This window comes from Lynx canadensis, chromosome C1 (assembly GCF_007474595.2).
Source record: "Lynx canadensis isolate LIC74 chromosome C1, mLynCan4.pri.v2, whole genome shotgun sequence".
Lineage (NCBI taxonomy): Eukaryota > Metazoa > Chordata > Mammalia > Carnivora > Felidae > Lynx > Lynx canadensis.
This window is the reverse complement of record NC_044310.1, coordinates 182961216-182988675: the sequence shown is the minus strand read 5'-3', so window position 1 is coordinate 182988675 and position 27460 is coordinate 182961216. Positions and strand designations below refer to the sequence as shown.

The window sequence follows — 27460 nt, the reverse complement described above, 5'->3', positions numbered from 1 at the left end:
CCCCTCTGGTAACCATCAGTTTGTTCTCTATAGCTGAGAGTCTGTTTCTTCATTTGTGTCATTCTCTCTTTTTTTTTCCCTTTGCTCGTTGTTTTGTGAAAATCTGAGTATAACTTTTGACTCCCCCAAAACTTGACTACCACTGTTGATCAGAAGACTTACCAGTAACATAGTCAATCAATACATATTTTGTGTGTTATATGAAATAGATACTGTATTCTTACAATAAAGTAAGAGAAAAGAAAAGGTTATGAAGAGAGTCATAAGGAAAACATATTTACAATATTGTAAAAGATCCGCTCATAAGTGGACCCATGTGGCTCAAACCCATGTTGTTCAAGGATCACTTGTATTTCATTTGTCTCTTCACATTTTACTTTTACATATGAGATAACATTAAATATACAACTTTGTACATTGATTTCTTTTTTGTAAAATAACTATGATATAAACCTTTCTCAATACTATTAAAAATTCAGTAAACATGTTTTAATCTAAATAATATTCAATTATTGGATAAACCATAACTTTGACATTCTTCAACTATTTAGGTTGCTTACACTATTCACTATTGAATGGCTTTGGGCTTAAAACTTTCTCAGAATAAAATCTCTGAAGTAGATTTATGGGTCAACATATGTGAACATTTTTAAGGCTCTTGCAAGATGACTTTGAACACCATACCTTTTACATCTTGCATTTGACTTTATCTTCACAGTGGGTTTCATTAGCCTTCCTTACACATACTCCAGACTCTTCGGCCTTTTAATTGGCAAGGAAATCACCAGGAACTGAATACACACTGGAGGGAGGAGATAAGCAGAGTTATCAAAATCGGCTCCAAAGAAAAAATGGAAACTTAATCTAGCTAAGCTTACAGTAGCACCCTCCTTAATTCGTGTTATCTCCTTTTAAAGTTGCATAGACCTTGGCTTACACAAGTGTAGAAGGTTAATGGTTCCTCACTTGTGGAATTGGGGGAGGCAGAAATTAGATTAGATTCATACATTTCTAGAAACCACTGACTTTCTGATAATTGTTGCAAATAATAATTTCAAGCAACACAGCTCTTTCTAATAGCTGTGAAGGGGTGTGAGCAGAATCATGAGAAATAGATAGTCACAGCCGTTACTGATGTGCCATCATGGGGAGCTAGTTTATTTGGGGCTAGGCCCAAAGACCTGGGGTTCACTGAGGTCCATTGTGGCCTGAAATATCATATTTATTCTGAGGCTTAAAGACCTATGGTATCCCTGAGCTCTGTCCTGGGCCCCTGGGATCCTCTGAATAGAGTGTATTGACATAGGCTGGGTGGTCTGGAACTTCTGCAAACCCAACCCCCATTCTGGACTGAGCCAGAGCCAGTCCCACCACAGTTAACTCAGGAGTAGCCCTGAGGTTGCCCAAAAAGCACTTCATTCTCAAGCACAGACGAGTGGAATGTGAAATAGAATTTCTGACAGAGGTGCCAACTTTCCTGGGCTCTTGGCCTGCTTCCAACCCTTCACAGACTCGAAGACTCATAATGTCCTCTCAGCCCTCACTGCTGAAAGATAAATAGATCCATTTTTAAGCTTTTCCTCAGAGCACCTCCTTTACATGGTCCCCATGGATATTTCCTTTTTTTTTTTTTAAGTTTGTTTGTTTGTTTGTTTGTTTGTTTTGAGTGAGAGAGAGCGAGCAGGAGAGGGGCAGAGAGAGAAGAAAGGGAGAATCTCAAGCAGGCTTTGTGCTGTGTGTGCAGAAGAATCCAGTGTGGAGCTCAAACCCATGAACCACGAGACCATGACCTGAGCCAAAATCAAGAATTGACACTTAACCAAGTGAGCCACCCAGGCGCCACCCTCCACGGATATTTTCTGATTGGTTTTCTAGCTCCTCCTATCCCTCCTAACTTTTGGAAACTAGTTGTGTAGTCAGAATCTAACCAGAACCAACAAGAGAAAGGGTTACCCCACAGACCCCCTGGCCACACATTTCTGTTTTTACAGTCTGAGCCATATTTGCCTCGCATATTTCTGCTTTCTTAAAAAGCACATTTAAAAACTGGTTTAGATCAGCTTGAGGTCTCTTGGGATCCCTGAAGTTTTCCCTGCCATGCTTTCAAATAGCCAGTGATAACCTAAACTATTTATAAAGCATGGGTTTCCAGCTCAAGTGTAATATTTATGTGTGTCCTCACAATTTTGAATGATAAGATTACTGTTTTGTTAACCCAGCGGCCAGTTGGCTTACCATTAAGTTCATATTTATTCTTGGTTTTGTTATCATAGATTCACTTTGTAGAGAAAGAGGCTTAAACTTGGCCTTCTATTACCTTTGCTGCTTTTAAATCCAAGACATGAAGCTGCTTTTTAAGTGAGCCTTCCAATCCTGTGCAAACACCATCCAGATTCAAAAAAATGTCCTATAAGTTGCTATAATGTTAAATACAGTAATCTTCTTGGGGCCCACAAAATCATAGAGCATCCTACTTGCTTTCCACTTGAAACAGGGAGTTTTTCTTTACAGATTAGACAGTTGAAAAGTTTGCTTGCTCTCACTCCTTGGTTCTTTCTCTCAATTCCCACCTTAGACACCTGTCTTTACTTGTCAGTGGGAATTAGAAGTAGCTTTAATCTCAAACCTTCTGTTTTTTGTTTGTTTGGTTTTTTGTTTTGTTTTGTTTTTAGCCAAGAGAGTCTTAGCAAATGCAAGGTGACTGGAGGAGACTGGGGGAAGAAGTGAGATCAAATAGTGTGAGACTGTACCTACAGGCTTCATAAATGACTAATTGAGAAAAGAAGTATTTCTGGGATTTTGGAGATGACAAGAATAAAATTAAGTAGCCCAGATAAGGCTTTATTAAAGCAGCCATTTTAATATTATTTAAACAGAGAACCAAGTGGATCCTTGGAATGTGTGCAAAATGTTTATTTTTCCAACAGAAGCCTATGGCAATATATTGCGTGTGTATGCTGAATTTATGCAGGTGATTCAGTGGGAAAACTAGCACATAAATGCATAGGTTGTGTAAATGTTGATGACAAGCATGAGGTTATATTAATTGGAAATGGCCTTAAAAGAGAGAAAGTTATAACTAGTTTGCTTTTATATTATACATGTAAGATTGTATTCTAAGATTGATTTATAACTACAAGCTTTATGTGCAGAACTCATTGCTTTTTATGATGCCGCTTCTTTGGTATGCATTCTTAGCTATAACTATGTTTCAAAAGAGCTATTCCATTTCTGATTTTGACAGAGTATGTAGAGGTTGATCTCTGCAGAGCAATGTTATCTTCCAGGAATATTGCAGACCAGGGACTGACTTATAAGTTTGTATAATGAGTCATGGTATGAGCTCTCTGTCTCTCTCTGGCTGCCGTGTCCCTCCCCTGAGACATTTATGCTCAGGAGACAGTATGAGCAGAGCTGTGTACCCGCCTCATCCCTTGGACTTGATATACTTAGGACCAAATTCTAAATTAAAAGAAAGTTAAGTCTATATATGAAGTTAGACACCTCAGAAGACTCACGTACTTGAAAAAAACACACACACACACACAAAACAACCTTTCCTTGTCTCCTCCACTCATCCCTGCTGCTTTTTTTTTTCCTTTGTGAGATATCACGGGAGAGTTTCAGCTTTTAAGTTGATGGGGAAGGCATTGTTGTGTTGGGTAAATAACATGGTAAATCTTGAGTTAGACCAAGATTTAGTCCTGTGATCTATCCTTTACAGGCTGTGTGAACTTGAGAAGGCCATAAGGGATTACTTGAGGATAGATTGAGATGATCCATGTAAGGCCCTTAGTAGAATACTTGGCTCATAGTAAATGCTTTACAACTTTTGGCTGTTGTCCGTGAGAATCTTCATCATCATTTATCACCACGACCACTTTCATGTCCTGGTAATCATTGCCATCACTACCACCACCACCATCATCATCATCATCTCACACTCCTGGGTTTTTTTCTTTTCTACCTCTGTCCATTCCTTAGCTTCCATTGCAGACTCTGTTCCTCTTCCAAACCTTTAAACCCTGGGGTTCCTGAGGCTTATGCCCTATGCTCTTTTCCCTTCTCTCATTACACGCTCTCCCTGGGCAATTTCATCCACAGGGGGCTTTATGTCTTAGCCTTTGCTTATGATGATTCACAGATCCATTGATCTGGCCCAGATCTTTCTTCTAAGCTTCAGACATGATATCCATCTGTCCTCCAGATATCTCCCCTTGAATGTCCCAGCAGCTCTTCAAACCAAAACTCAACATACCTTTCTCTCCCCAGATCTTGCATATTCTCTGTATTTCTTTTTTTTTTTTTTTAATTTTTTTTTTCAACGTTTATTTATTTTTGGGACAGAGAGAGACAGAGCATGAACGGGGGAGGGGCAGAGAGAGAGGGAGACACAGAATCGGAAACAGGCTCCAGGCTCCGAGCCATCAGCCCAGAGCCCGACGCGGGGCTCGAACTCACGGACCGCGAGATCGTGACCTGGCTGAAGTCAGACGCTTAACCGACTGCGCCACCCAGGCGCCCCAATTCTCTGTATTTCTTAAAGAAAGCATCACCAAAGCTAGAAAACTGGGAATCACCCTTGACTCCACCCTTTCCTCTTCCTCTACTGTTCAATCAACGAATGGTGTCCACTACGCCTTCTAAACTATCAGTTTCATGTGGGTAGGGACAGCACCAGAAAAATAATTGTGGAATGAATGAATACAGTAGTGAACGAAACTCCTGAATGCACCTGCTTCCTTCCATTTCTGCGGTTCAGGCCACCATTAGGTCTCACCAGCTTAATAATTCACAATTTAGAAATCCCAGAGGTGAACTATTCTAACTGATGTCCCTGCTTCTAGGATTGTAATCCCCACCCCAACACCACAGCAGCTCATTCTCCACACTGCAGCCAGAGTGATCCCCAAGAATCTTAACCATGATTGTGCCTCTTCTCTGATTGGCACTTCAGTGACCCAGAATAATCACCCTGATTAAATGTCCTGGTTTACAGTTATTGTCCTGGCACTATTTTCATTCTCAAAAGTGTCCTGGATTGGACAATAATGATATAATCACTATGCATCTAATCTGTTTCCTGCTTGTGTTTCCAGCCTCCCATTCTGCTCCTAATCCTTTCCTCACCCCTACCTACTACTCTAGCCTTATTGAACTGAAAGTTTTTCAAATTTGTTGTACTCACTGCTCTCTCAGGCTCTTCCTTCTGCCTGGAAATTCCTCTCTCTGTGCCTGGCTGACTCCTACCATCCAGGTCTCAGGCTAGACCTTCCTTTATAGAGAAGTCTTCTCTGCCCCCCCCCCCCCCCAGGTTATGTCAGGTACCTCTTCATGTTCCCATGGCATCTTGCAGCCTAGCTCTCATCGTTTTCAATACCGTTAATTTCTGTGGGTTCCCCACTAGCGTCCATGCTCATTCAGGTCACCAGCAACATCTGCTCTCTGCAAAGTTGAATCCTGGTGCCTTACCCTGGGTCCGGCACAGAGATAACACTCCACTAATATTTGGTAAATGATAGAAGTAAAATAGCACATGCTATTAGAATGACCAAAGAATGTGTGTGGAAAAATCTTACTCCGTGATAAATCTGGGAACATGCCTACTTTGTGGCTATAAACAGTATATTGTCTTCTTGTCTCTGTTCATCATGTTTGTGGTAATGGTGGAAATGATTCTGTGTTCCTTTGATTAAAAGTTCATTCTAGGACAGGATTTGGCATTGGTACACACTGTCAATTCCAGGAAGTCTTGCAGGTGATAATGTTGCAAAACAAAGCAAAGAACAGCTGTTTTCTAGCCTTTGCAAGCAGTTAAGGCTACTTGTATTTCAACTATGCAAGGCAGATTGGTTTTAAAGTGATTTGCTTTGAAGTTCAAATTAAATTTAGTCTCATTAGTCTAATGTATCCTAGATTAAGTTCCAAACTCTATTCTTATACTAATAAAAACAAACATAAAATACCTTACTTCTTATATCATTATTTATATTGTAGTCTTCACAAACTTAAAACTGTGTGCTCTTAGATGATAAATTTTATGCTGCTATTTGATCTACCAATGAATACAAACATTTTGTGCCATGTGCATTGGCCAGAAAGGAATTTAGGACCTATCTGGGGGGGAGTCTGTGGACATCATTCTATTGAATGAAAAAGAAGGTTAATAGCTTTTTTCCCAAGTAGGAAATAGTTTCTGTGTTTTGATGATTACAAAAACAATACATAGTTATTGCCCAAAAAATCTGGAAAGACGAAAATAAAAATCATCCAAAATCCCACTTTTAGCTTATTGTATAAATAGAGTATGTATTTCTAGGCTTTTTGCCTGCATATATCATCATGTCAATACAGATTTTTTGTAAATGAAATAGTACTATTCCACATACATGGCTTTAAAATGTGATTTTCCACTTAACAAGTTTGTGACTGTTAGGGAGAAAAATGGATATAGTGGATTTTAGGAAGCTGTGCTTTCTGGTATATTGAGTGCTATAATTTCTATCATTAAGACAACTTCTGTCATAAACTCTATTAGTCTTTGAATCGATCAGGGTTCATTTGAAAGAAACAGAAACAATGCTAGCTATTTTAAACAGAGAAGGATTTGACTTTTAAAAATAGGTATTTACAAGACTGTGGGGCTGTCTAGAAGAGGAGAAATGAGCCTGAACTATGAACTTGGACTGCGGTGGCTGCTTCTTCCCCATGATCAGGGTGACAGGGAATTGGAAAGTAGCCACCAGAATGGCTGCTCCCAGACACGTCACCCTAGGCGACATACAGGGGCACACTTGTTAGTGGTACCACTGTTGGCCCTAGAGCCCCCACAGCACCCGCTTGATCCACACTGCTAAAAAGTGGATGTCCTGTATCCCTGTCTGGCTACTCCATCCTCACTAAGCTAGGAGCCTGTACACAGGAAGCTGAAAGACAAAGTCTCCACAACTGTGCCTGTCATCAGAAATGTTCTCAGCTCATTTCTGTCTTCAGTATTTCAGGTTAGTGCATCTAATTGGCAGAACTTACATCATATCTGGAATCCTAGTTCAAGGGAGTCTAGGGACATAGTTTTTAACTGTCTAGCTTACACAGCCCAAGCCCATCAGTTAGGAGGCTGGAGTGGATGTTCTGTACCACCATATTCACCACACATCACTGCTTTGGGTGTTGGATTTTTTTCCTTTTGGATGTATCACTATACGAAGAAGAACTTAAAGGCAACATAAAGAGGAATAATTTGTCTTGAGGGGTGATTATGCCACTCTATTTACTTGCTTACTTGATTTGTTTGTTTATTTATTTATTTATTTATTTATTTATTCTTTTAAAAATTTAATTCCAGCATAGTTAACATATAGTGTTATATTAGTTTCAGGTGTACAATAATTCTATACATTACTCAGTATTCATCAAGATAGGTGTACTCTTAATTCTCTTCACCAGTTTCATTCATTCCCCTGCTCCCACCTCCCCTCTGGTTACCATCAGTTTGTTGCCTATAGTTAAGAGTCTGTTTCTTGGTTTGCCTCCCTCTTTTTTTTCCCTTTTGCTCATTTGTTTTGTTTTTTAAATTCCACATATGAGTGAAATCATATGGTATTTGTCTTTCTCTAAGTTATTTCACTTCGCATAATACTCTCTAGATCCATGTTGTTGCAAATCCCAAGATTTCATTCTTGTTTATGACTGAGTAATATTCTATTGTATATATACACCACATCTTCTTTATCCCTTCATCTATCAATGGACACTTGGGCTGTTTCCGTATCTTATCTATTGTAAATAATGTTACAGTGAACACAGTGGTGCACAAACCTTTTAAAATAGTGTTTTTCTGTGCTCGCTTCGGCAGCACATGTACTAAAATAGTGTTTTTCCTATCCTTTGAGTAAATATCCAGTAGTGAAATTACTGGATCATATGGTAATTCTGTTTTTAATTCTTTGAGGAGCCTCCATATTGTTTTCCAGAAAAACACTTCTTTTTTCTTGTGTTTTCAATTTTAGCCATTCTAACAAGTGTGAAGTGGTATCTTATTGGAGCTTTGATTTGCATTTCACTGATGATGAGTGATGTTGAGCATTGTTTCATGTGTTGGCCATCTGAATGTCCTCTTTGATGAAATGCCTGTTCATGTCTTCTGCCTATTTCTCAGTTGGATTATTTGTTTTTTTGGTGTTGAGTTATATAAGTTCTTTACGTATTTTGGAAACTAACCCTTTATAGGATATGTCATTTGCAAATATTTTCTCCCATTCAGTAGGTTGTCTTTTTGTTTTATTGGTTGTTTCCTTTGCTGTGCAGAGGCTTTTTAAAGATTATTTATTTACTTAGAGCGGGGTGGGGGGGAAGGCAGAAAGGGAGAGAGAGAGAAAATCCCACACTGGCAATGGGGAGCCAGATACGGGGCTTGAACTCACAAACCATGAGATCATGACCTGAGCCAAAATCTAGAATCAGACACTTAACCAACTAAGCCACCCAGGTGCCCCAGAAGCCATTTATTTTGATATTGTCCCAACAGTGTATTTTTTGCTTTTGTTTCTCTTATCTCAGGAGACATATTTAGGAAATTGTTTCTACGACTAATGTCAGAGCAATTCCTGCCTGTGCTGTCTTCTAGGATTTTTATGGTTTCAGGTCTCTCATGTAGGTCCTTAATCCATTTTGAGTTTATATTTTGTGTATGGTGTAAGAAAGTGGTCCAGTTTCATTCTTTCTCATGTAGCTGTCCAGTTTTACCAATACTGTTTGTTGGAGACTGTCTTTTTCCCATTGCATATTCTTGCCTCCTTTGTTGGAGATTAATTGACCATAGAATCATGGGTTTCCTTCTCGGATGTCCATTCTGTTCCATTGATCTATGTGTCTGTTTTTGTGTCAGCATCATACCATTTTGATAACTACAACTTCATAGTATATCTTGAAATCTGGGATTGTGATACTTCCAGTTTTGTTCTTTTTCAAGATCGCTTTGGTTATTTGGAGTCTTTCATGGTTCCACACAAAGTTTAGGATTATTTGTTCTAGTTATGTGAAAAATGCTATTGGTTTAATGATAGAGATTGCATGAAATGTGTAGATTGCTTTGGGTGGTATGGACATTTTAACAATATTTGTTCTTCCAGTCCATGAGCACGGAATATCTTTCCATTTGTTTGTGTCATCTTCAATTTCTTTTTTAATTTTTGTTTTGGGGAGAGAGCGAGAAAGCAGGGGAGAGGGGCAGAGGGAGAGAGAAAGAATCTTAAGTAGACTCAATGTTCAGTGCAGAGCCTGACACAGGGCTCCATCCCACACCTGGGATCATGACCTCAGCCAAAATCAAGAGTCAAATGCTCAACCAAGTCACCGAAACACCCCTGTGTTGTCATCAATTTCTTTCATCAGTGTTTTATAGTTTTCATAGTATAGGTCTTTTACCTACTTGGCTAAGTTTATTCCTAGGTGTTATATCCTTTTTGGTACAATTGTAAATGGGATTCTTCTCTTAATTTCTGTTTCTGCTACCTTATTATTAGTGTAAAGAAATGCAGTGGATTTCTGTGTATTGATTTTTATCCTTCAACCTTATTGAATTCATTTATCAGTTCTAGCAGTTTTTTGGTGGAGTCTTTAAGGTTTTCTACATATAGTGTCATGTCATCTGCAAATGCTTAAAGTTTTATTTCTTCCTTACCAGTTTGGATGTCTTTTATTTCTTTTTCTTTCCTGATTGCTGTGGCTAGGACTTCCAGTACTATGTTGAATAAAAGTGGTTGAGTGTGGACATCCTTGCCTTGTTCCTGATCTGAGGGGAAAATCTCTCAGTTTTTCACCATTGAGTATGATATTAACTATAACTTATTTGTGGTCTTTATTATATTGAGGTATATTCCCTCTGAACCTACTTTTTTGAGGGTTTTATCATGAAGAGATGCTGTACTTTTCAAGTGCTTTTTTTGCATCCATTGAAATGATCATATTGGTTTATCCTTTCTCTTGTTGATGTGATGTATCTCATTGATTGATTTGTGAATATTGAAGCACATTTGCACCCCAGGAATAAATCCCACTTGATTGCACTGAATGATTTTTTTAAATGTATTGTTGGATTCAGTTACTAATGTTTTGTTGAGTTTTGCATCTATGTTCATCAGAGATATTGGCTTGTAGTTCTTCTTCTTCTTCTTTTTTTTTTTTTTTTTTTTTGTATTGTCTTTGTCTAGTTTTTGTATCAGGGTAATGCTGGCCCCATAGAATGAATTTGGAAGCTTTTCTTCCTCTTTTGTTCTTTAGGATAATTTGAGAAGAATAGGTATTAACTCTTCTTTAAATGTTTGTTAGAATTCACTTGTTAAACCATCTGGTCCTGGACTTCTGTTTGTTGGGAGTTTTTTGATTACCACTTCATTTTCATTGCTGATAATTGGTCTGTTCAAATTTTCTATTTCTTCCTGATTCAGTTTTTAGAAAGTTCTATGTTTCTAGAAATTTATCCATTTTTTCTAGGTTGTCTAGTTTGTTACCATATAATTTTTCATAATATTCTCTTAGAATTCATTGTATCTGTGGTGTCAGTTATTATTTCTACTCCTTCATTTCTGATTCTCTCTCTCTCTCTCTACCTTTTTTTTGGGGGGGGGCGGTTCTTGTTAAAGGTTTTTTTGTTGACCTTTTCAAAGAACCAGCTCCAGGTTTCATTAATCTGTTCTATAGTGGTTTTGTTTTGTTTTGTTTCTATTTCATTTATTTCTGCTCTAATCTTTATAATTTCCTTCTTTCTACTGGTTTTGGGCTTAGTTTATTCTTCTTTTCCTTACTCCTTTAGGTGTAAAGTTAGGTTGTTTATTTGAGATTTTTCTTGCATCTTGAAGTAGACCTATATTGCTGTAACCTTCCCTCTTAGGACAGCTTTTGCTGCATCCCAAAGGTTTTGGACCATTTTCATTTTCGTTTGCCTCCATGTATTTTTTTATTTCCTCTTTGATTTCATGGTTGACCCATTCATTGTTTAGTAGCATGTTATTTAACTTCCATGTATTTGTGTTCTTTCCAGAAATTTTTTCTTATGGTTGTTTTCTCATTTCATAACTTTGTGGTCAGAAAAGATGCATAATGTGACTTCAATCTTTTTTAATTTGTTGAGACTTGTTTTGTGGCCTAATATGTGATCTGTTCTGGAGAATGTTCTATATGCACTTGAAAAGAATATATATCCTTTTGTTTTAGGATGGGATGTTCTGAATATGTCTGTTAGATCCATCTGCTCCAATGTGTCAAAGCCGCTGTTTCCTTGTTGATTTTCTGTTGGATATTCTATCCATTAATGTAAGTGGGGTGTTAAAGTCCCCTACTGTTATTGTGTTACTATCTATTGCTTCCTTTATGTTTGTTACTAGCTGCTTTATGTATTTGGGTTCTTCCATGTTGGGTGCATAATTATTTATAGTTGTTATATCTTCCTGTTGGATCATTCCCTGTATGATTATGTAGTTTCTTTCTTTGTCTTTTGTTATAGTCTTTGTTTTAAAGTCTATTTTGTTTGATATAAGTATTGCTACCCTGGTTTTCTTTTCACTTCCATTTGCATGATAAATGGCTTTCTATCCCTTCACTTTCAATCTGCATCTGTCTTTAGATCTGAAATGAGTATTTTAAGCAGCATATAGGTGGGTCTTGCTTCTTTATCCACTATGTCACCCTGTGTTGTTTGATTGGAGCATTTAGTCCATCTACATTTAAAGTGGTTATTGATAGGTATGCACTTATTGCCATTTTGTTACTTGTTTTATGGTTGTTTTTGTAATTCTTCTCTGTGCCTTTATTCTCTTGCTTTTTTCTCTCACGGTTTACTGGATTTCTTTAGTGACATACTCAGATTCCTTTCTCTTTATTTTTTTGCATATCTATTACTGGTTTTTGATTTGTGGTTTTTATATATAAAACCTTCTGCATATAGCATTCTATATTAGGTTGATGGTTGCTTAAGTTTGGACGCATTCTTTTTTTTTTTTTTTTTTTTTTTTTAATTTTTTTTTTTCAACGTTTATTTATTTTTGGGACAGAGAGAGACAGAGCATGAACGGGGGAGGGGCAGAGAGAGAGGGAGACACAGAATCGGAAACAGGCTCCAGGCTCTGAGCCATCAGCCCAGAGCCCGACGCGGGGCTCGAACTCACGGAGCGCGAGATCGTGACCTGGCTGAAGTCGGACGCTTAACCGACTGTGCCACCCAGGCGCCCCTTGGACGCATTCTTTATTCCTCTTCCCAACCCCATGTTTTAGGTATATGGCATCATACTTTACATCCTTTTATTTTGTGAATCCCTGGACTTATTTTTATAAATATAGCTAATTTTACTGCTTTTGTGCTTTCCTACTTTTCTTACTTCTATTTATGGTCTTTCCTTTCCATTGAGAAAGTCCCCTTTAACATTTCTTGCAGGACCAGTTTAGTGGTGATGAATTTCTTTAACTTTTGTTTGTCTGGGAAATTCTTTATTTGTCCTTCTATTCTGAATGATAGCCTTGCTGGACAGATTCTTGGTTGTAGGTTTTTTCAGCACTTTGAATATATCATGCCATTCCCTTCTGGCCTACAAAGTTTCGACTGAAAAATCTGCTGATAGCCTAATGGGACTTCCCTTTTATGTAGCTGTTTTCGTTTCTCTTGTTGCTTTTAAAATTCTCTCTTTGTCACTGCTTTTTACTGGTTTTTTTAAAAAAAGTTTTTAATGTTTTTTTATTTTTGAGAGACAGAGTGAGAGCAGGGGAAGGGCAGAGAGAGAGAAAGACACAGAATCACAAGCAGGCTTCAGGCTCTGAGCTGTCAGAACAGAGCCCAACATGGGGCTCGAACTCACAAACTGTGAAATCATAACCTGATGAAATCAGACGCTTAACTGACTGAGCCACCCAGGTGTCCCTTTACGGTTTTATGTGTTTTGCCATGGGCCTTCTTGGGTATATTTTGTTGGGGGAATCCCTGTGCCTCCTGCATCTAGATTTTTGTTTCTTCCCCCAGAATAGGGAAGTTTTCAGCTACTCTTTCTTCAGATAAATTTTCTTCCCCCTTTCCTGTCTTTTCTTCTGGGATCCATATGATGTAAATGCTGTTATGCTTCATTCATGATGTCACTGAATTCCCTAAGTCTGTTTTCATTTTTTTTTAAATTTTTTAACATTTTTATTTATTTTTGAGACAGAGAGCGACAGAGCATGAACGGGGGAGGGTCAGAGAGAGACGGAGACACAGAATCTGAAACAGGCTCCAGGCTCTGAGCGGTCAGCACAGAGCCTGACGCGGGGCTCAAACTCACGGACCGCGAGATCATGACCTGAGCCGAAGTCGGACGCTTAACCGACTGTGCCACCCAGGCGCCCCTGTTTTCATTTTTTATTATTTTTTCTCTCTCCTATTCATCTTGATTGCTTACCATTACTCTGTCCTCCAGGTCACTGATTCATTCTTCTGCTTCCTCTTGTCTGGTTTTTATTTCATCTAATGTATTTTTTATTTCAGTTATTAAGTTTATCTCTGATTCATTCTTTTTTTATGTTTTATTTCTCTTTGTTGAGGGCCTTACTGAGGTCCTCCACTCTTTTCTCAAGTCCAGTGAGAATTTTTAAACTATTATTTTAAATTCTCTATCAGGCATATTACTTATCTCCGTTTCATTTAGCTCTCTTACTCTGATTTGGTCCTGTTCCTTCATTTAGGACATACTCTTCTATCTCCTCATTTTGTCTAGCTCTCTGTTTATGTTTCTACGTGTTTAAAAAAAGTCAGCTACATCTTCTGCTCTTGAAAGTAGTGGCCTTATGAAGAACAGGTCCTATAGTGCCCTGCAGTGCAATGTCCCCTGTTCACCAGAACCTAGTGCCTTGGGGTATCTCCTGGGTATGTTATATGCACCCAACTGTTGTGGTTGGGCCACTTTTGCCTCCTGTCCAGTCATCTCCAATGGCTCTATTTGCCTGTTTGGGGCACGGTTTGGTCTTTGTGTTGTTAGTGGGCCAGTCTGGGGCTGCCTTAGGCTTGAGTTGAGTCAGAACAGGCATTTGTCAGAGATACAATAGCACCAAACTGCAGGGTACTTTCTCTTTTTGGTGCCCTGAGAAGCTACCTTTTGTTGGTGAGTAAGGCAGCCAAACCCGATATCTGCTCCTGTCCCATTGCTGGAGCCATAGTCAGACTGGTGTGGGTGGTTATCCTCCCCTTTCTCCAGGACAGGAGTCACTTTGGGGTGGTGCTGCCTCCTATCAGGAATCCTTGCATGCTGCCAGGCTTGTGGCACCACTTTGGATGGACTCTGGCCTAGGATGTATTCAAGGGGGCAAGTCCACAGAGGAATGCGGGGCAGAGCACTGTTAGAAAGTTAGGTGGAAACTGTTGGTGCAGTGTTGGTCAATGTGTCTAAACTATGGGACAGGGGAGGGAAAACGGTACCTGCCAACTCTTTTGTTCTTGGAAAAGTCTCCTAAGACTCCCTGCCTCTCCAGTGCACACTTTGATCTTCTTCCTATATACCCCAGGCATTTTTCAAACTGCTGTTTCTATGCTGTATCTCTGCTGGGCTGTTTCTTGTACTGTCTCTTTAAGGGCAGAGACTCAGTTTCTATCACTCTCCTGGCTTTCCCAGAACTGAGCACACTGATTTTTAAAGTTCCAGGCATCGGAGGGCACTGGAGTGGCGTGGTCGTTTGAGCATCTGACTCCTGATTTTGACTCAGGTCATGATCTCGCAATTTGTGAGATCAAACCCCACTTCAGTCTCTGTGCTGACAACACAGAGCCTGCTTGGGATGGGATTCTCTGTCTCTCTGCCCCCTCCCTGCTCACATGCACATGCTCGCTCGCTCTCTCTCTCTCTCTCTCTCTCTCTGTCTCAAAATAAAAAAAAAAAAAAATTAAAAACAATAATAAACTTCCAGGTATTAAGCCGTACTGATTGTAAGAACTCACAAAATTAAGCCCCTCCAATTTTCAAAGCCAAATGTTATGGGAATTTGTCTAACCTGTGTGAGTTCCCCATGCCTGGGGTGCTTGGTCTGAGGGTCTGTTTCCCTCCCCTCTCTGTGCCCTAGGTGTCCCTCCTTAGAAAGTCGCATGGGTCTATTTAGCTCCCAACCACATCTCTGACCTTCCTACCCTCTTTGACGTGGCCTCTTGTCTACCTTTAGCTTGGGAGAGAGTGTGTTCTGCCAATCTTTGGGTCGTTTTCTGGGTTTTTTACATTGATGTACATATTCTCTAGTTGTATTCATGGAATGAGGTGAGCTTTGAAATTTCCTATTCTGACATTTTCCCCAGAAGTCCCTGTAACACTTTAATTTATTTAACCCATCTCTACTGCTATCTGTTTTTCTAGTTTTTTCATATAAACAGTGTTTTGCTAAACTGCTCTTCACAGAGTCACTAATAGCCTTGTGTTGCCAAACCCAGTGGTCAATTCTCACAACTCATTTTATTTGACCTATCAGGACTTCTGGCACGGTTACTCACTCTCTTGTTGAAACTTTTTCTTCACTCAGTTTCCAGACCTCCTCGTGTTCCTTCTAGTTCATCTGCTCAGTCTGTCACCCTGCTGGCTCCCCCCCATCTCTCCAACTCTCTCCTTATCTGTCATCTCTGTTTACTTTACTGTCTTTCTCATCTCATCCAGTCTAATGTCTTTAAATACCTGAACTCCACACCCATGTACCCAACAGCTGCTTTGTTAGCATGAACTTTTGGATGCTTTAAGAACATCTCAAACATAACATTTCTGTTATGAAACCAAACTTCTGTTCTTTCCCACTACATATATTCCACCAATGTCTTTTCCATCTTAGTTCATGGAACTGCCATCCTTCCATTTTAATAGGACAAAATCCTGGGGGTCATCTTTAACTTCTCTTTTTCTTTTACATTCCCATTCAGTCATCCCATCAGGAAATCCTGTTGATTCTACCTCCAAAAATATCCACAATCCAACTATTTGTCTCCATCACCACTGCTCTCCACTAGTTTAAGCCACTGTTATTTCTCTCTTGAACTATTGCCCCACTCTCTCTCTGTGCCCTCCCTAGAGTCTAAAAGTTAGAACATGTCATCACTCTGCTCAAAACACTCCAGTGAAATTCCATCTCAGGATGAAAAGTCAAAATTCTTACAACAACCCGGAAGGTTCTTGATGACACTCCCACCCCCACTGCCACTATCTCTCTGATTTCCTTTCCTGTCATTTTCACCCTTGGTCACTCTGCTCCAACATCCTGGATATTCTTAAGCACACTTAACCCTGAGGGACTTGGCAGTTGCTGGCTCCTCTGAGTGGAACTCTCCTCCCCTAGATATCCACAAGGCTGTCTCATCACCCTTAAGACTTTGCTCAGCCAGTACGACGTTCTCTGATCACCCTATTTAAGCTGCAAACTGATCTCCCCTCCAGCTCTCTGAACCCTCCCTCTCTGTTTGATTTATCTCCATAGCACATACCATTTTCTAATTAACTGCGTAACTTTTTTCTATTGTTATCCACCCTACCCCCTGCCCTGGGGAAGTGAATATTTTAATACATTATTAATTTTATTTTTGAATCTTCAGTGTCTAGGCACATTGGTAATCATTCATCAAATATTTGTTGAATAATTTTCTTTATAAATGCATCATTATGCACTTGTCTAATTATTTATTGGGAATTAATTCCTTGGGTTAAAAGTATACACAAATTGCCCAGAAATGTTTTAACAATTTGTTCCCACCATGAATCCCTGAGAATGTCTTTTTCCTGATTCCCTGGTCACACTATCCTTTCTGTTCCTTCAACTCACCATGTCCGTCTCCCCTTGACACATTTAGATTCCCTCCTCCATGACTTCCTCCTCCAGAATACTCTCCTGCCACACCTTTACTTGGTTTAATTCTCCTTATTATTCAGGCCTTACTTTAATTGTCACCTCCTTAGAGAGGACTTCCCTGATCATCAGCTGTCAAGTAACTTCCCAGTCATTCCGTATCACATCACCCTATTTTATTTTCAGTATAGCATATGTCATTACCAGATATTTATTTCTATATTTATTTGTTTGTCTATGTTTCCCCTCTCTAGAATGTAAGCTTCATGAGAACGGGAACTTTATCCGTGTTTTCTAACATTTATCTCCGGTAAATGTGTGTTTGATAGTTGAACACCGGCTATTATAATTTTTCATTATTACCATCTGCGGGGTGAAAAGAGGATTAAACATGAATTATTTTCCTGGATTCATGAGACTGAGCATCTTTCAAGTATGAAAGCCTTTTTTCATTAGCAAATGCTAAGATGATCTAGAAGTTGAAATATTTAGACTATCTGTGTTAGATATGCTACATCTGATTTCTTACTTGTTTCAGATATGCTGCACCAGGTTTCTTATATTGCTAAGTTGTGTGATTTTTTTACATTTCTGAAACCTCTTTTGCATTTATGTCAACGTTGGTATCCATAAAGGAGGATTCCTCCTGCAAAGTTCACTCATGTACTATTGTTTTCTTTTTGTCTCCACAGCTTTTGGAAAGAACCAACAATGGTTTTGAAGAATCAGATTCCGGTGCTACCAAGAGTCCGCTCCACTTAGCTGTAAGTGAGATGCTGTGAGTGGCTTCCACTGTTACAAAAAGAACCTAAGTGTCCTAGAACTAGGCTTCTCTTAAAATGAGAGCATAATAACGCAATAATAACAAATAATGAAAACAGTACATGGGTAAAGGCACAGGCTGCAGAGAGAAAGACTGCCTCAAATTCCAGTCCCAGCTTCACTCACTGGTGACTTCAGACACATTACTGGGCCTCAGTTTCCCCATCTGTAAAATGAAGACAAAGGAAAAGAGATAATATTCATAAAGCCTCTACCACAGTATACTTAATAAATGATTGTTATACATTTTTTAAATCTTTAAAATTATTGCTATCTAGTAGTTAAATTTTAAAACATTGAGGAAATTTGAAAACATTGTGGCTTAAAGATTTGATTATAGCCGACAATGCATACAGCCTACCAAAAAATAAACCAAATACCCCAATTAAAAACGTGTGAGATATTTAAACACAAACATGAGAGCAAGGTAAGCACGTGCATTATTGCAGCTCTGCTCTTTCTGCCTGGGCTCGAAGTCAGGGTCTCAGAGGAGGTATGAGCTCTGATTCTTGTACTGGCTAAGATCTGTGAGCAGGGAGGAAGAGTTATTCTGTCACCCATAAACCTTCCTCTCCACATCCCAACAATTGAAGGGAAATGCAGCAGCCCAGAGTGAGGATCCCCAGATTCTCCATAGGGATGACCGAGCCAGGAAACTCACCCACCATCCTACCATGGTCCTGCCAGCAGTTGGTAATCAACAGCTATTCCTTAGGAGCCTCTCTCCAACCGGCAGCCACACCCAGCAATAGAGGCTCAGCTACAGAAGGTGTCACCACATTGTGAGCCCTCAGTCCATGGCCACAATGATGATGGTTGGAGGCACCTGGAGGCTGAACGCTGAGAAGGTTGGGAAGGAGTTGGGTCTCTGAGTTTAACTGTTATGACATTCACTTAGTACCATCTATGTACAAGCACTTTCTCGATGTCATTCTGATGAAAAATTGAGAGGGAGGTTTTGGAGAGCAAAGGAGAGTGGCTTTGTTGATGGGCATGCATAAGTAATCAGGCAAGGTGAGGGGATGAGACCATCCCATAAGGATTGGGATGAACTGATCACACTGCATGGAGCCCCCACTTCCTTGCTAGTCTCCCCACGTATCCACCAGCACATCTATTGATCCCACTCACCACCCTCTGTCACACCCACCAACACATCCACTGCACACACACACACACACACACACACACACGTTTTGAGTCCTGAAATTAGGCTAAAATATGCATCAATCTTTGTTCTGGAGGTGGACTTAGAGCAGAAAAGTTGGATGGACAGTGGGATATTTGTATGTATAAAACTTTATGCCATGTGGCTCTTAGTATACGTTGCCCTAAAGGTTGCTCCCTAGAATCTCTGCCCAACCACCTGGTGCACCTGGAGAAGTTACCCCAAAGCTGAGGGTTCACAGCAGAATTAGCTGACCCTAGAGAGGACTATCTGAGGTTATCTCAGATAGAATTCTCATGCCCTTTGTAAGTGGGGCTGGTTGCACTGCCACACCTGCCAGTAATCTGAGAAGAGACTTTCTTAGCTCTCCCAAATTCTGCCAGCTGTCATTCTCTTTTTCTCCCCCCAAAGAATTATTGTTGAGTGCTTACAGTGTGCCAGTTGCTCTGCTAAGGTCTGTGAGTTTCTGGGTCCTGTAAAGTCAGGGTGCTGTGTTATCCCTGGAGAGAACGGGGCATCTGGCAGCTCTGTACTTGGAGGGGCCTCGGAAGTACACTCAGAGAGGAGGTCCCAGCCACCAGTCTTCCCTTTAGCAATTCGCCTGGTCATGGTTTTCCCACCTGTAAATTCAAAGGAGTAAGTTAAGGACCCCCACACCCTTTCTAATTTGTAGATTTATTTAATTGTTTGTTGTATGATCTTGGCCAAGAACTGAACTTCCTGTGTCTCAATTTCCTCACCCATAGTACGCGACAATAACAGGGGCGCCTGACTGGCTCATTCGGTTAAGCGTCCGACTTTGGCTCAGGTCATGATCTCATGGTCCGTGAGTTCGAGCCCCGTGTCGGGCTCTGTGCTGACAGCTCGGAACCTGGAGCCTGTTTCAGATTCTGTGTTGCCCTCTCTCTCTGCCTCTTTCCTGCTCTCTCTCTCTCAAAAATAAACATTAAAAAAAATAAAATAAATAAGCGGACAATAGCAGCACCTCTGTTGTAAGGCCATTGTGGGGATGACGTGTGTTAATGCATTACAGTGGTTAGAACAGTGCCTGGAACATATGTGCTTTCAGCTAAGCTTCATCCTCACTAATGCTAACATATCATTATTTCATTTGACATACACTCACTGTGTGTATGCTAAGCACCTGTTCTGGGAGCTGGGGAGGTTGCAATAAACAAAGCCCAGCCTCTGTAGAGTTTCTAGTCTAGGAGAGAAATAGGCAAGTAAATATTTAACATGACACATGGTGTGAAGTGCTACCAATGGGATCAGTGAAACAACACTGAGGCGACAGGCGAGGCTCTACTTTGCATAGCATAGAATCTCACATTTGGACAAGAGACCTTAAGAGCTACCCATGTTGATATCATGTGACAGAAGAGTGTTCTGGGCAGAAGTGCAGAGTCCTTGGGGTAAGAGCATGCTCGGCATGGTCCCAGAACAGCAGGGAGGCGACATGGCTGGAGCAGAGTAGAAAGGGAGTGGCGTAGGCGATGGTGTCCAACATGTCGTGGAGGAGGTGAGTCAGGGGAGGGCCTTGTACTCCCCGGTAAGAACTTCAACTGTTACTCTGAGCAAGTTAGAAAACCATTTGGAGGGATTTGAAGAGACAGATGATATGATACGATTTTTGTTTGAAAAGGATTATTTCAGCTTCTGTGTGGGGTATACATTGTAAGGGAAGAAAAACAGAAGCTAGACAACCATGACGTAATGATGGTGATGATGTCTTTGACCAGGGTGATAGCAGTGGATTAATTCTGAAACTCTGTTATTCTTGCCTGCTAACACCTTTTTAAAAATTATTATATGCTTCAAGAACCCTATAAGTATGCCCATCACCCTCTCCAGGGTCCTCGGTGGCAATTAACTTGATAAAAACCCAAGGCACATTATTTCTTCTGGGGATGCATTCTAGCAATGAAATCACAGCAGATGCCCCCAAACCTTGACTGTCACAAGAAACCTGACCTGCCTTGAGTTACTATTTCCTGGCTGAATGACTCAAGTCTCCAGGGTTATCAACCCAGTGAATTTCATAAACATTTCATCCACTTGAAAAAATTAAATCAAGAAACAAGGCTATGCAAATGAAAGCCTCCAGCTGTCAAGATTTCCAGATGGACCCATTGTTTCGTGGATTCTGTTGAGATGCCAGATTCTTTCTCCTCATTGCCCTCAGTTCCTATCTAAAAAGTTCAAAGAAATTAATCATGTTTAAGACATATTTAAAGTTACCTAATGTATTTTTTAATAAAGACATTTCATCAAACAAATTTAAAATGTTTGATTGCTACCTCTAGTGAAGACTTTAACTGAGTTATCTATTGAAAACCAAATTATTACATGCTTTTTGAACCAACATATTTGTTCTTTTATGTGATTCCTTCCTCATTTAGTTAATTCAGAAATTATTGGTGAAACTGCCTACTAAATACCTGGATTAGGATGGAAATAGAAAGAAAGAGGGCAATTCTCATCATGTACTGCTGACATGAGAAAGGTTTCCTTTCCTGCCTACTTGAGCCTCCTTAAAAGAGTTTAAAGCTTTATTATATACTTTTGTGTGTGTGTACTCCAAGAACCATATACCTACCCAAAGACATAATCATGCATTTAACCATAAAACAGAATTCCATGTTACATGGTAGTTTGTTTCTAGGGTTAAACTCTAGAGTGTGGAAGTAAGTGAAAGTTCTTGTATAATCAAACTCACTTTATTATTCCTTTTAAATTGCCATTTAAGTTTAGTATACATAGTTTTATGTCTTCAGTTCTGTGGAGTAATGTTTTTGCATGCTAAAATTCAAAAGCTGCTAGCTAGACTAGGTGAAGAAATGAAAGGAATTTTATAGGTAAATCTGGCCTTTCAACCATTCCGTAAGAGAATTTGAAATGCCTGATACAGAACAAAGTATGGGCTGGGATTCTGAAGCTTTCCTAATTACCAACAGGGCCACTTCATCTTTTTTTAAAAATATTAAGCCTCTAAATTTAACACAGACTGTTGGATTTATTTTTTGTTGTGAGGATTAAAGAAGAAAGCGTGGGGATAAGTTTAGCACTAACCCAAGCGCCTTGCAGGGTGACTCTACTGTACTGAACAGCATCGATTCCTTCACACTGGCTTCCTTCCTACTACTTTTCTCTTTCCCCTATGTCTTCTCTTTATTAAATCGAAATACGTTAGCCATCATGTTTTGCAGATACGCCTACAATTTATAAGTTGCCAATTCGATTTCCTAGGCTAAGTCATGTTGATGGAAATTAAAATGTTTACTGTCTTTGTCATAATAATAACTGGCACTGAAGGGACCAACATTTGCAAATGACATCTAGGCCCTGCTGTTATCTACAGGGATTCATTTCCCTTTGGTGTGAAGTCAGGATTTCCACGTAAGCTGAATCAGTTGCTACTATTACAGCTTAAAATGAGAAGTGTTATGCAAAATTTGTTTTCAAATAAGTCACAGGTAAGTCTAGAGTAAAATGAGATAGACTGATTTATACCCTGATGTAGATGTTGCTAGTACCACAGATTTAACAGGATAGGTCTTCCCAAGTTGGCTTAAAATCACCCGTGGCCTGAGTCGATAATGGGTGAGTTGAAACTGGGTTGTGGATAAGCTATCCTCTCTTTGTCTAAGTTTCAAACTTCCTATAATAAAGAAGTAAAGAAACATACACCTTTTGGCCTTGTTGCACCCTTTCCATAGGAGCTCATGAAAAGCCCACAGCTCAGGCTCTGGGGTCTAATTGGCCTCTCTTTGAATCTCAGCTCTCCCATGTAAGGCTGAGTGACCATGGAAAGGCTAGATTGTTACCTTCTGCCCTTCTGTGCCCTGTCAGTAAAATGGGGATAACAGTAGTATCCAAATCGGCAGTTGTTTTGACAATTAAATGAGGTGCTACATGTCCAGCACGGTCTGACACACAGCAAGGGCTCAGTAGAAGTTAGCTATTGCTTCACAATTTAGATTAGACTAAACGGCTTACAATCCTATGCAGTTATGGTTTGCACAGCAAGCACAGATCACAAACATGGACATATAGGAAATTATTTCCCTGTCTCAAGAAAGGCAGTATGTGTAGTAAAAGAACAATAGTCTAGAAGTTAGCCCCAGGGTGTGCCTTCTTGCCTCATAGTCTGTGCAAGTCACTTTACCTCTGTGTTAAGCCTTCTAGAGAAGGGGTCAAGGTTTCTGATCCAATATTTGTCCTTCACCTCTTTGTGCCGTTACATGTAGAGACAAAAGTATTTTGTTTAAAAGCCAATTCAGTGGAATTACTGGGAAAAATTATAAGACATTGCTGAACAGCATAGATTTTAGTGGTCACAGCTCTGGGTTTCAAATTCTAGCTTTGTCACTTAATAGCTAAGTGACCTTGGATGAATTAATTTACGTTGTTTTGTTTTTTCATCAATAAAAAGAATGTTTGCATAGGCAAATAGCTGCTATTTTAAAAATATATTCCTACCACTAATACCAATAAATGAAAATAACATCCATTAAATTAATTCATTTATTCATCAAATAATTGTGGAGTGTGTACTATGCACTAGGCATGATTTAGGATACAGCAGTGAGCAATACGCATGAAGTGCCTTCAATCACAGGTAATAAACCAATGGATAAGTAACAGATATCAAATGGTAATAAGTGCTATAAAGATAAAATAAAGCAGGATAAGTGGGATGGAGAATGTCCGGTAGTATGCTGAGGTGGAGGGTGGAGGGCTGTGTTTTGGCTCTGGAAAGCATCCAGGTAAGGTGATATTTGAAGGAGAAGTACCAGGAGAACCATGTGGCCCTCTGGAGGAAGAGCTTTCCAGATAGAGGAAATAGAAAGTACAGATGCAGGGGTGCCTGGCTGGCTCAGTCAGAGGAGCATGCAACTCTTGATCTCCGGGTCGTGAGTTCAAGCCCCACGTTGTGTGAAGAGATTACTAGAGGAAAAAAAAAAACTTAAAAAAAAAAAAAGTACAGGGGCACCTGGGTCTCTCAGTGGGTTGAACGTCTGACTCTCGGTTTCAGCTCAAGTCATGATCTCACATTTTGTGGGTTCAAGCCCTGCATCAGGCCCCGCTGCTGTCAGCCCAAAGCCTGCATGGGATCCTCTCTCTCCCTCTCTCTACCTGTCCCCCATTTATGGATGTGCTCTCTCTCTCTCTCAAAATAAATAAATAAACTTAAAAAATAATAAATACATGAATTTAAAAAAATTTTAAGAGTACAAATGCAATAGCCCAGAGGAGGAAATGCATGTATTTAACCATGGGGTAGGAGGTGGGGTTAGTGTGGTTGAACAGAGTGAGGGGGCATGCTGATGATCAGGGTAGAAGGAGCCCTAATCCTGGGGTGCCTGGGTAGCTCAGTCGATTAAGTGTCAGACTTCAGCTTCAGCTCATGATCTCACCATTAGTGGGTTTGAGCCCCACATTGGGCTCTGTGCTGACAGCTCAGAGCCTGGAGCCTGCTTCGGATTCTATGTTTCCCTCTCTGTCTCTGCCCCTGCCCCACCTGTGTGCATTCACATGCACATGTGCTCTCTCTCTCAAAAGTAAATATTTAAAAACAAAAAAGACTGGTTGTTACTTAAAAAAAAAAAAAAAGAAGAAGAAGGTGGACTAATCCTAAGGGGCCTGAATGGTCATGGAAAGTTTTGGATTTTATTATCAAGGAGGAAAGAAGCCATTGACTAGTTTTCATCAAGGAGTGATATGTCCAACTTGGGTTTTAAGAGATTTCATCTGGATACCATCTCAAGAATAGATTGCAGTGGGGCAAAGATGGAAAGAAAGTGTTTGCCATAATCCTGGCCAAAGAGAATGGCCCTATGGTGAGAACTGGGTTAATTCTGGATATAATTTTAGAGATGATCGTTGATTGAGGGTTGCCACATGACACCTGTTTGTGAATTAGAACAGAGGTGTAGGGGGTTGGAGATAGATGTTTTCCTGCCAGGTGCCTGAGAACCTGAGGAGAACTCTGTGTGTTGAGCAAAAGGTGTCCCTTCCTCTCAGCAGACGCATCCCCGTTCCCGGGCATGGCAAAGCTGGGATCAGGAGGGAGAGGCTATCCTTCAACACACACTTGTGCCAGAATCCCAGGGCCCCTGTATAGGGCTACAACCCTGGTCTTAAGAGGGAAGACAAAGATGACCCCAAAGTTTTGGGCCTGAGCAATTAGAAGTATAGAGTTGCCATTTGCTGCAATAGAGGAGCATGAGAGGCATATATTCAAGTGGAAAGATCAATAGGCAGTTGAATATATAAGTTTAGAAGTGAGGGGTGCCTGAGTGGCTCATTTGGCCTCTGATCTTGATTTAGGCTCAGGTCATGATCTCACGGTTCATAAGTTCAAACCCCGCGTGGGGCTCTGTGTCCATCGTGCAGAGCCTGCTTGGGATTTTCTCTTTCTTCCTCTCTACTTTTCTCCTACTCATGCTCGCTCTCTCTCTCTCTCTCTCTCTCTCTCTCTCACAAAAATGCATACATAAACTTAAAACACAAGTTTGGAAGTAAAAGAAGTTAGAAATGGATGTAAATTTGAAATTCATTAGCATATGAATTATTATACTGCATATTATAGGTAAGATATGTTTAATACATAACATATAATAGCCACAATCATTCACAAAAGTAATATAAAGAAAAAGTATTAAAACTTAAAAAGTAAGTACTCAAATTCTGTGGGTCCTTTTATGTTGAGTTTTTGGTATTGTTGTTATGAACATATACTTAGGAAAACAACTCAAGTGACTTTTAAAAAGGTAAGATGAGGTAAATCCTTGCTTTACCTCCCTTTTCTAGAGGTAGCCAGCATTAACAGTTACTTTTGTATTTTTCTAAGATTTTCTATGAATATAGAAATATACATAGACATAGATATGTGTATATTTGGATATGTTTGCTTTTTATATGAATGAGGTCATGTTATATGTGCTATCTGCAGCTTACAGTTTTTAAAAAAGTTTTTGATAGATTTTGTCAAGTCTCCTCAAATGTCGTACTATATATACTCCCAGCAACAGAGCATAGATTGCTTTTTTCACCAGGTCTTAACAAATACTGGACATAACCAACCTTTTTTTTTTTTTCGAGTTTATTTATTTTGAGAGAGAGAGAGAGAGAAAGCAAGGGAGGAGCAGAGAGAGAGAGGGAGAGAGCGAATTCCAAGCCGCCGCACCGTCAGCACAGAGCTAGCATGGGGCTTGATCTCACGGTTTGTGAGATTATAACCTGAGCCAAAATCAAGAGTCTGATGCTTAACCGACTGAGCCACCCAGGTGCCCCTGGACATGACCAAACTTAATCATTGTCAAGCTGGTAGTTGAAAAAAAATACCTTAAAAAAATTTATATATTTTCTCCATATGTTCACTGGCCTTTCATATTTCTTTTTCTGGGAGCTGTCTTTTCATGCCCTTTGTACATTTTCCTAAGTTTTAAAATGGTTTGTAAGAGGGGCGCCTGGGTGGCTCAGTTGGTTGAGCGTGTGACTTCGGCTCAGGTCATGATCTCCCAGTTTGTGGGTTCGAGCCCCACGTCAGGCTCTGTGTTGACAGCTCAGAGCCTGGAGCCTGCTTCGGATTCTGTCTCATTCTATCTCTGCGCCTCCTCTGCTCATCTTCGTCTCTCAAAAATAAATAAATGCAAAAAAAAATTGTTAATGTTTGTAAGAGCTTTTTATGTATTAGAGATACTGATCTTTTGTATGTGCTAAGCCTTTTTTCAAATTCATTGTGCCTTGAGCAATTGCTGCAGTGGGAAAACAAAAAGTGCTGCTGACATAAGAGGGGACTCTGGCTGCTGAAAACCCCTGGAGGCAGATTATTCCTGTATCTCCTTCTTTACTTCCTTGTCCCCCATCTTTCCCCTTCCTGTCCTTATCCCTCTTCTCTCTTTTATTTCCAATGTCCTCAGCCTTGTGTGTGCATATACAATTTTTTACCTTGTAGACTTAATGAAAATTATCCCTCAGTCTTTTAATTTTGTGTTTTAGTAATGTGAAGCTTCTTAACCTAACATGGCATAGGACCTCATAAATAGGTCTGAACTTGGTGCTGGTACATGAAATACATTTCCATAATTGTGTCTGTGTTTTCATTATAATCAATGGGAGAAGTAAAGGAGAAAGGAGGAAGCATCGACTGGGTACAAGATAGGATGGGGAAGCCTGTGTGATTTTATTCTTTCTATCTTCCATGGGAGGTGACTTTTATTGCTCTCATTTTTATAAATGAGAAAACAAACCCTAAGTGAAATTCAGAAACTTGCCAAGGTTCCCCTGCTTAGAAATTAAAATGTCACTGGGGTGCCTGGGTGACTGAGTCGGTTAAGCGTCCACCTTCAGCTCAGGTCATGATCACACAGCTCAGGAGTTTGAGCCCCTCATCAGACTCTGCTGACAACTCAGAGCCTGGAGCTTGCTTCAGATTCTGTGTCTCACTCTCTTTCTTCCCCTCCCTCCATCTTGCACTCTCTCTCTCTCTCTCTCTCTCAAAAATAAACATTAACAAAAAAGAAGTTAAAATGTTGGACTGCAACAGGTCAGTATGCTTCTGTTGAATTACCAAGTCTGCATTGTTTTCAGTGATTTTTTTTCCCCCAGGTTTAACAGAAAAGTATCCTGAAAAAATATTCT

The 27460-nt window shown here is 40.0% G+C and overlaps 1 protein-coding gene across 4 annotated transcripts in view; it reads left to right on the top strand.

The window, feature by feature from the left end:
- The window catches only part of ANKRD44 (ankyrin repeat domain 44), a 325303-nt gene that overhangs the window by 266297 nt on the left and 31546 nt on the right, over nt 1-27460 (top strand). For all 4 annotated transcript variants that reach the window (XM_030326794.1, XM_030326793.1, XM_030326795.1 and 1 more), the window contains exon 17: nt 17517-17588. In XM_030326794.1, the coding sequence (XP_030182654.1) occupies nt 17517-17588 (72 nt within the window). The remainder of the gene's footprint in view (nt 1-17516; nt 17589-27460) is intronic.